General features: G+C 45.5%; 1 protein-coding gene across 1 annotated transcript in view; it reads right to left on the minus strand.

The window, feature by feature from the left end:
• The window catches only part of GRIP1 (glutamate receptor interacting protein 1), a 483,847-nt gene extending 476,658 nt beyond the window's left edge, over positions 1-7,189 (minus strand). Inside the window, exon 1 of the mRNA XM_083182482.1 lies at positions 6,912-7,189. Coding sequence (XP_083038608.1) covers positions 6,912-6,966 — 55 coding nt within the window. The 5' untranslated portion in view covers positions 6,967-7,189. The remainder of the gene's footprint in view (positions 1-6,911) is intronic.
• Between the last annotated feature and the right edge of the window lie 3,877 nt (positions 7,190-11,066).

The raw sequence follows: 11,066 nt of genomic DNA on the forward strand, positions 1-11,066 counted from the left end.
AAAATATCTGTAATGGACACATCCATACAAAATGTACTTATCTCAATAACAAGTGTTTTCCCCTTTATAAAAATTGTACTGATAGTTAAAAGATGAAACCTGCATCCAGTCGTACAGTGGTTAAATAAACCGGGTTGTTTTTGCACGCAATGTGCAATTGTTTGGCTGCTACCATTTAAATGTTTAAGTGTATGGTGTATGCTAAGTAATGTGCACAATGTAAACTCAGTGATGCATATGAATATTTGCAATCATGGGAGGTGGTAGAAGCATTGAGGAAACGAAGATTTAATTCACAGGTGTGTTCGGATTAAAGCAGAGAAGATTATTCATTTGGATAACATTTAAAATTCACTTAAGTAATGTGATTCACATGATTGGTAAAACTTTATGAGGTGAACCATAATCTCTGCCTTGCCAGTGCAACAAAGGGGCGTATATTCAGTTGAATTTGTATATTCAGTTGAATTTTCTTTTCCCGCACTGATCACGCTCGTTAGGGATGTGTTTATCCATGGGCACCCAATTAAAAAAGAATTTGAATACAGCCCACGGAGTGGATGAGTTCCACCTAAGTTGTTGGAAAACTAAGTTCAATATGTAATCAGAGTGCCCCAGAAGAAAAGATGCAGTGGTCTTCAACTGAGGGCAATTCAAGACAAATTAAAGTTTAAATAGGCCAAAGAGACTGCTGAAAGTACACACTAGGTGATATAATGAATAATATTTCTCATTTTGGGATTTCTGTGCGATCTCTCATTATATCGCCCGGTGTGTGTCCCTCCAGCAACGCATGGTAAGCGCTAACGTGGGTTGTTAATGACCCTGCCCCATCATCTGTGCACGTACAGAAAAGGGAACGCAATGTTTACAAGGGCTATGCTGCAGAATGCATAAACACTTATTGTCGTGGCAGCGCGAGTGGGGGAGCCATGGTGCCCTCATTAATGATAAGCTCTGCTGCCTGTACATGCAGGACAATGGAAAGCATTGTTAACGACCCTCGTAAGGGCGCATTTGTGGTAATAGTTAGCATCAAGCAATATATTTAACTATATCACGCAGTAGGGGAAAACGAGCGATATCATTTATAATATCGCTTAATTTGTATGGGGCTTTAAACAACACTTGAAACAATACAATGTCATTCATGATTGCCCTTGAACTTCGGGAATGTCCTGACAAACTATGGGGTTGATTCAATACAGTGCGCAGTGAATAGAGTTGGGAGGGAGCTTCTGAAGTTACTCTAATCATCGGACTGCTAATTTGGAGAATGCTGGTACTCAAAAGGTGTTTAATCACAAATACTGGAATTTTCCGACTTAAGTGTCCCGCAGTGCAAACAATGCTGTTTGCACCGCGCAAAGGCTTAAAACAACATTGTCACCCTAGTTTTGTCAGATTTCTGCTTGCACCCAGGATGGGTGAGAGCAGAAATCCACTAGTCGGAGTTAGAGGTGTGCTGATTACTGCGGGACTTCACTCTGCACCATATAGAATCAACCCCCTATATCTTTTGTGAAAAAGAAAAAAAAAATCAAAGATATATTTTAGTGGCCACATGTAGAAGTATAGTGGTCGTTAATACAGACAGGCCAAATTTTTGGCCTGATTAAATTTCCATACCGATTTTTTTGCCTTGGGGAAAACTCCAACATGGGCAAAAACTGCATGCACCTGCGAATTTGACATGTAACCACGTGTTTTTGGAAATTCTTGGGCGTTTTCACCCATGCAGAATTGACATTGAAAGAATGGGTCAAAATGTACTGAAAGACAGGCGTGATTGAAAACGAATCATTGCCAGCAATAAATTAATACCCCCCCAGTCAGGATTGAGCTACATGTATAGACTACAAAGTAGGTCACTAACAACGTACGGGAACGTGCATCGTTAACAATATAGTGCGTGCACACTAGATGATATGCACAAAAATATCATCGTAAACAATGGTGTTTATCGTGCATATTGTTTTAAATATTGTCTAACGTTTATGCACTTTGAGGGTTTGTTTAGTATTTTTTATCAGAGAAATTAGTTATCGGTGCGTCTTTCTCAAAAGAGGAGTGATACCACAGGAAAAATAATGTATTGCAGTCACTATTTCATACCGCGACCTCATAACCTGCTAAAAGGACATCAGTGACTGCATACATTTATCAAGCAGCATAAAAGTGGCTAGGTAATAACCTCGTGGGGGAGTCTTCATTTTTATCTACTGATCTCAAATTAATAAACATTATTTATACAGTGTGTATTGATTCTGAGACAAGTTACATACAAAAGAATACTCCCTAAATTATACACTGATCAGACCAAATATATGTGGACTCTAAATATACAGGGAACCTTCAGGCTACGGATTATCTTGATAAACAGTGTTTCTAATTAACTTACTTGTGGGTTATAAACTATGTCTAAATATATTCTACAGATCCATTTTATGGTTTCAATTAATTATTTTCTTTAATGTGTGCTTCAATATATGGTGATTTGAATATAAAGTTACTTCTAAACAGAAAAAAAAAAAAGTATCAGTTTTAGAATACTTTTAAAACTGTTCTTTTAAGCTGGCCATACACTACTGCGATATCTAGCAGTAGTGCAGTGGTCAGTGAACTCGGTCCTCATTACCGCACGCAGTGCATGTTTTGCAGGTCTCCTCACAGAATCACAGGTGAAATAATTAACTCCACCTGCGGACCTTATAATATGTGTCTGTGAGTAACTAGTACAACTGTGCACCAGCAAAATATGCACTGTGGGGTAATGAGGACCAAGTTCCCTGACCCCTGCAGTAGTGTATGGACATCCGATCCCCCTTGAGCCACCTGGGACCTTCCCGGGCAGCAGGATCGCATGCGGTCCTTGCATATGCGATGTATCCCAAGCGACCCATGCTTGGCCACAGGTGGCTTTATATGTACCTCAATTTGATTAAACGATCTGTGCTGATGAAATAGTTCATATTTCAACATCTCATTCAAAATAAAAATAAAAACATTTTGTCTATCACCCATCCATATATCAGAAGATTAGGGGCCCCATCAAATGACCCCATGCGACTTGGTATAACACAACCCTAAAGATGGCAATATTCAAACAATGCTGTCTTTGCCCAGGTGCTAGCGGGCAGAGAGGCAGCTCTAGGTAAGGTGCCCATACACAGTACAATTCTTGCATGCTATTTGATATTTTTATTTAAAATTGCGTTGCATCCAATTCAAATTGCAAAGTGTTTATTTTGCATTGCAATGTGCGCTCCTGTGTAGTATATTTCGCAATGCAAAATAGTATATACAGGCAAGTGCTTTTTGTACTACATTGCATTGTGTCTAATTCAAAAATCGCATGCGATATGTACCTACATATTTAAATTAGATATTCTAGGCTAGTCCAAATCTTATATAGTTCAAATAGCACAGTGTATAATATATCACACATTGTATAGCTCAAATAGCACATAGCACACATCTCACCGTGTGTGGGCACCATTAGAGTCTGCCACTGCAAAGTTTTGAAACAGTACAAACTAAATGGCAGGTTCCTGCTATGGAGTCCCACTGTCCTCATAGTTGGGGCCGTGGTTATACAATGACAGTAAAACTTTAACTACCAGTATGTTCTGTGCTTAGCTTTAAAGTCAAAATCGAACAATCATTATTTGTTCTATATTTAATACTAGGATACACTTTGAGGTATAGCTGTGAGTAGTTATATCTCTTCAAGCTCTACTACCCCAAAATGCCAACTACTCTCCTTGAACAGAACAACTATTTAAATTCAATTAAGCAGTCTAGTGGTACACAAAACTCCAGTTAATGATTACATTGTTTTGAGCAAAACATTCAGGATGGAAAAAGATATCAAACAGCTACACCCAAATGTTCAGCAATTGAGCAGAGTTTTGCCACAAGTTTTTCGGAAACTTCTATCAAATTAACCATCCACACAGAAAACAAAACTTTACTAATGTCCTAAACATGGACATGAAAAAGATGTATAAAACAATAATAAAACAAGGTTTTAAATAAGCTTTCAGGTAGAAATTGGGTGTCTGTGAACATTATACATGGTTTAGAATATTATACTGGTTTTAAAACAAATTGGATTTTTATTTTCAATTTTAGGTCATCATCATACACAACTTATATAGACAACTCAATGAAACTGGACCACAAGTAAAGAACAAATCTGAGCCATTTTAGTCTCCTGAAACATTGCCTAGCTGTCTCCGTAATATCTCTACTGTGATTTATGGACATTTTTACATTCTGGTGCATTATCTAGAGTTGGTAAGGATTTGGCATGAAAAGCCGGCAGTCGGGATCCCGGCGTTCAAAATCCTGACGCTGGAATCCCGAACGCCGAATTACCAACAAGGGGGGGACGTGGATCGCCCCCCCTTGTGGGCTCGCTGCGCTCGCCACACAGCGGGCCCGCTGCGCTCGCCACACAGCGGGCCCGGTGCCTCGCTGCGCTCGGCACACTAAATTATTCTCCATCCGAGGGTGTCGTGGACACCCACGGGGGGAGAAAGTGTCGGGATTTCGGCGTTCGGGATTTTGAACGCCGGGATCCCGACCGCCGGGATTTAAACTGCATCCCGTCGGTAACCATAGACCAGGAGTGGCCAAACCTGTCCTCAAGAACTACCAACAGTTTTTCAGGCAACCTGTGGAGCTATAGTTGGAAGGAATGCAGCATGTTTGAAAATGTGACAGTAAAGCCCCCATAAACACGGGGTGATTCTAGTCTATATCGCTGGGTATATTGTCGCGAAGCTACCATATCCCCTTGTGTACGGGGCAACTATCGCCGGGAGCATGCTCCCGCTACCAGCCCTGGGGTGTACGCTGCTTGGAGGAGCATGCTCCTGCAATCAGCTGTTTCCCCCATCAGAGAGTCTCCTTTTTATCAGCGACCATCTCTGGTCGCTGATGAAAATGGGACACTGAGCAATATATTGCTCCATGTGTACGGAACTTTAGTAATGTCTACAGCTGAGCACCAGCTAGGTGATGTGGTAAAAGTGGACCAGTTTGTCAAGCCCTGCCATAAGCTGTGTACACACGGGGGCGATTTTGTACAATATCGCGGGAAATATGGTCGCTAAGCAACCATATTGCCCACGATGGGAGTGTGCACCGGCGATATATCGCCGGGTGCGCGCTCCCGTTTTTACCCCTGTAGTGATCGCTGGTCGCAGGAACATGCTCCTGCGACCAGCTGATTTCCACTGCCGGGTCGCTGATGAAAAGGAGAAACTGAGCAATATATTGCTCAGCAATATATGGCTGAGCAATATATCTCCCCCGTGTGTACGGGGCTATAGACTATGACAATTAATCAAAAGTTTAGAAAGGTTACTTCATAAATTGGAATTTGGGGAAATCGTAAGAATAATGATAAATCTTTACATAAAAACACAAGCATTTGCACAAAGATATACTGTATATACAATTATTCTCTGTTGTGTTTACAGAAGACCACCACCACAAACCTTGTGCAAACCAAACTTCAAATGCAACAAGATGACAACAATGCGCAACTATTCTAACTAGGCTAGGAATCATTTACCTTATAAGCCAAGAAGACAGGCAAAGTGGGACTTTTGAAAAGGGTAATGAACTTGGAAACAGTTGACTGGTTAGTGTGGAACGGCATGCTTTCACTTTAAATAGACTTAAAAAAATTTGCTCACAATATAATGGGATAAATAAACAATAGTGGAAAGGTTTACAACACAAACTATACTCTGGTAACATTATATGACCAGGTTCACTGTACAAGTACATAAATGTAACACATGGGAACTGCAAGCAGCTCACTAAAGTGCTTTAGGGATTTAGCATCGGTTCAACAAAAAATGACAGGGAAAAATCAACACCTGTGCTTCCAAGTCTTCACCTGCCCAGACTGCACCATGACGTCACCTGCCTGCCACACGCCCTGTGCTTTTGCGTCACCTGCCCGCCACGTGCCGTGCGCCTTGGCGTCACCTGCCCTGCGCCTTGGCGTCACCTGCCCTGCGCCTTGGCGTCACCTGCCCTGCGCCTTGGCATCACCTGCCCGACACGTGCCCTGCGCCTTGGCATCACCTGCCCACCACATGCTCTGCACCTTGGCATCACCTGCCCTGCACCTTGGCATCACCTGCCCACCACATGTCCTGCGCCTTGGCGTCACCTGCCCACCACATGCCCTGCACCTTGGCGTCACCTGCCCACCACATGCCCTGCACCTTGGCATCACCTGCCCACCACATGCTCTGCACCTTGGCATCACCTGCCCACCACATGCCCTGCACCTTGGCATCACCTGCCCACCACATGCCCTGCACCTTGGCATCACCTGCCCACCACATGCCCTGCACCTTGGCATCACCTGCCTACCACATGCCCTGCGCCTTGGCGTCACCTGCCCACCACATGCCCTGCGCCTTGGCGTCACCTGCCCACCACATGCCCTAGCGTTGCCTGCCCAAACAGCACTATCTACTTCTATGTTTTCACTTGCCCAGTCTGAGCCATGACAACTTGCTAACCCTCACACTGTGCCAAATGTATTAAGCCTTAACCTTAAATTATAAACTGGAGAGTGATAAAGAGTGATAACGCAGCATCAAATCAGCCCCTAACAGTCAACATGACTGTTGACTGTTACTGGCTGATACTTTTTCACTTGTGAAGACTTTATACATTTGGCCCTCAATCAGAGAAGCTCAATCATTTGCAGCAGTCACGTAGAGCAAGTAAGAAGAGTACTGCAAAAGGTGACAGTGTCACCCACCTGGGCTATCAGTGCACGGATTGCTGTTGCTGAGGGTTGCATTAGTAACAACAGCCTTCCATACAAGTTCCAGCCGAGGTCCCCTGTGCTGCCCTCCCCCAGCATGCACTCTCACCTCGCTCCTGCTCTGCTTGCAGGCAGACGGGGATATTCTTCTTCCAGCCAGGCATGTTCCAGATGTACAGCTCTCCTTCAGGGCTTGCGGCACCTTTGGCACATATCACTTAGGAGTACTGTGGAGGGCGCTGGGAGCCGGTCACCGGCAGCTAGTACTGCTGTAGCCCTGTGCGCCCGGCACTTGCCTGCTGTGCACCGTGTCTCAGGGGAAAGGGCTAGGCGGCCAGCGGCAGGAGGGGCTGCAGCAGCGCACGAAAGGCACTGTGTAGTAGGAGGAACAAGTGCACGCCGGTGATAGCAGCACACGGAGAGGGGCGGACTGCAGTTTCAGGGGGCGGAGGATGCTCTCCACTCAGCGCACAGAGCTGGAGGAGGAGGCGGCACTGGGAGAGTTCATTACCCGCCGGGCATGTATTCTAGTGAGGGGAATGGGAGTCTAATTAGCGCTGTCCAGCATCGTTCCCTGTGTAATATCCATATACTATACAGTAGTGCAGCGTTTCCTGTGTAATGGTCTCATACACTGTGTAGTAGTGCAGCGTTATATATACAGGAGCAGTCCAGCGTTCCTGTGATGTGCTCATACAGTATACAGTAGTGCAGCATTCTTGGTGTCATTTGCTTATACGTTACTTGTTTCCTAGCACGGCGCCCAATATTTTTATCTTATATGAATATATGAATACTGACATATACCGCATGCGATGCGATGGTATACGATTTTTTATTGTACAACCACCCTGATGGGTCCTTACAATGTTAAATGCCCCCCCATTGTCAACGCCACCCCCAGGATCAACGCCAACCCGAAGCGTGGCGAGCGCAGCAAGCCCGCGAGGGGCGGCGGTACACGTCCTCCTACCTTTTCATACCCCCACTATCCACGTCGGCGTGGAGTTGATTTTAGAGAGCCCGAAGCGTGGCAAGCGCACACGTATTACTTTACATGTATTGCGCATCCCCTCGCCACGCTTCAGGCTCGGTGGCTCGCTGCGCTCACCACACTATCCAAAATCAACTCCGACGTGGATAGTGGGGGTATGAAAAGGTCAGAGAACGCGTACCGCCGCTGCGCTCGCCACACTATCTAAAATCAACTCCACGCCGACGTGGATAGTGGGGGTATGAAAAGGTCGGAGGACCGCTCGCCACACTTCGGGTTGGCGTTGATCCTCGGGGTGGCATTGACAATGGGGGGCATTTAACATTGTAAGGACCAATGTTCCCTCTAATTTTACGAAGGCTGTGTGCGGCAAAAGATTTTGTTTGTGCAACTTTGAACTTTGGAAGGAAATTTACATTTTTGTGCGTCATTTATATATAACTGGAAAATGACGTTCAGAATTTGTGTTAACTTTACTTCAATATGGTATTAAACATTTAAAACACAGCCCACAATGTAGTTAATGGGTGAAACACACAATAATTGAGTCCACAACTGCAAAAAGGGACCACTGCTGCTTTGTGCGCACTGTTGTAATGTCTGTGCGCATGCTCGTCGAGTTGTGTGCGCGCGCACGAGCGCACAGCTTAGAGGGAACACTGGTAAGGACCCATCAGGGTGGTTGTACAATAAAAAATCGTATACCATCGCATTGTATGCCATTGTATGGCATACGATGTGATACGATATTTTATTGTATAATATTGCGTTGCATCGCATCCCATTGTATACCATATTTAGTCTTATGGTATACGACGCGATGAGCGCTGTGCTAGGAAACAAGTACCGCTTACACATTGTATAGTAGTGCAGCATTCCCTGTGTAATGTGCTCATTCTCTATATAGTAGTGCAGCATTTCCTGTGTAATGTGCTTATACCCCACTGTAGTGCAGCATTTCCTGTGTAATGTGCTTATATGCTATATAATATAGTGCAGCATTCCATGTGTAATACACTCAGGGTTGGATTAAGGTCTGTGGGGGCCCTGGACAACATGGGAGGGTGGTACCTGGGCAGCGCAATAGCTGTATTGGCTACTATTTATTTTATTATTTATTATTTATTAACAGTTTCTTATATAGCGCAGCATATTCCGTTGCGCTTTACAATAGCAGACAGTGATACAACAAAACAGGGTATTTACAGACAGGCAAAATGTAGGAGGGCCCTGCTCGCAAGCTTACAATCTATAGGGAAATAGGCATTGATACATAAGGATAGATACTGTATTCTTTATTGCATCGATTCCACCAGAACGCAAGGTTCTATGACTGGTTCTGGAATTTGATAAGCTTGCCTGAAGAGATGAGTTTTTAGGGAACGCTTGTAGGTTTGGAGACTGGAGGAGAGTCTTATTGTGCTTGGGAGGGCATTCCACAGAGTGGGTGCAGCCCGAAGAAAGTCCTGCAGTCGGGAATGGGATAGTTCCCATCCGCTGCTGGGACCCAGCCGCTGACTTACCATAAGCCCAGACCGCTGCAGGGACCGCCTGCGCTGCCCGAGCACGGGGTGACAGGAGCCCCACACCGGCAGCAGTGCTAGTGTGGGGGCAACCACCCCTGTCGCCCCGAGCTTAATCCGCCACTGAATACACTTATACCAGGGGCATTTCAAGAGAGCAGAGGACCTGTGGGCGGGATACAGACGTTGGGTCAACCTATATTGAGTCGACACCCTTATGTCGACACCTATATATGGTTGACATGGCTTAGGTCGATATGGTCTATATGTCGACACAGATCATAGGTCCACATGGTTTTTAAAAGGATTTTGTTTTAAAAAAAAGGGTATTAAAAAACGCCTTTTTTAAAAAGGCTTGGAGGGAGAATAAAATAGAGAATAAAATAGTGTGCCTGAAGCGAGGGGATGTGGTACACCTTTACAGTGGAATCGAAAAAAGAGAAAAGAGATGTCCTTTGTAGGTGCACCGGAAAAGAGAATAAAACTTAACCTTTATTATTTATTTATCTAAGAACTGCGAGATAAAAGTTTAAACATGTAACAGCAAACAAAGGTGGGGTTCACACAATTTTAAAAACAAGGTGGCGGGCAGACGTTACAGGAGCTTTATTCAAATGATGATGTGTTACAGAACAGTGTGTTTCCTGGTCTGTACAGAAAAAGAGTTTGTTCTGACAGGTCAGGGTACTTTTGTGAGAGCGGGTTGCAAAGACCTCTTTATTATTGGGCTCTCATTGACGCTTGGGCATATGATAAATGAGTGGGGTTAGTAAACCTATAACCTGGGGGTGACGTTGAATCAGGATCAGCACACACTGCAATAATTGGACAGTGTGTGTGTGTGACAGTTCACTGTTAACTCCAATGAGGGAGGATCCTTTGAATGCCGTAACCCCCTTAGGATTAGCGTGCTGGGCCGGTGCAGCTCGCCCACAACCGTCAGGTATGGGTTGCCTTGGGTACAGGGGTACACTATCAAGCGTGAAAACGCTCTGTGGTTTGATAGTGTGGACTCCCAGTGGCAGAAATTGTATCGCTGCACCGCCTAAGTATCTGGTGGCGCAAGTCCAGTGGCGGCTCCACTTCATTTCACACCAGCCAAATTTCCGGGGTTGGGCCCGGGAACAACCCACGACAAGCGATGGTGTGAAAGGTTCCTTGTAAAATCCCGGTAAAAATTGCCGGGATTTCAACCCGGGGACCTGGCCGGTGTGAAAGGGCTAGGGGGTACTTACCCGCGTTGCGGTCCTTGGTGTGCTCTCAGGCTGGGGATCCACACAGGCGGCAGGTGCAAATGACAGGACATCGGTGGATGAAGATGACGCAGCTCTCTGGTGCCCTTACTGCCGCTGGAGAGCTGCGTCATCTGCACCCGCCCTCTGACCTGTCATCTGCGCCCGCAGCCTGTGTGGATCCCCGGCCCGCATCGAGGACCAGCAACCGGGGTGAGTAATCGCCATCCCGCTGCCTGCCTGCCTCCTTCTCGCCACCTGCCCGCCTCCTCCTCGCCTCCTCCCCACCTCTTGACAGCCTCCTTCTGCCTCCTGCCCGCCTCCTTCACGCACCAGAAAATGCAGGGACTAGCCCGGTGTGAAAGGTGCCAACCCGGGAATGTCCCTGCATCATCCTTGGACAATATTCCCGGGAATGTCCCTGCATCTTCTGTTGTGAAAGGGGTATAAAGGAAGTGGGGGGGGGGGTCACTGTCGAAATGTTTTAGTTTTAAGGCATAAATGCAATTAATCCA

This window comes from Crinia signifera, chromosome 4, assembly GCF_055691185.1.
Source record: "Crinia signifera chromosome 4, ASM5569118v1, whole genome shotgun sequence".
NCBI lineage: Eukaryota > Metazoa > Chordata > Amphibia > Anura > Myobatrachidae > Crinia > Crinia signifera.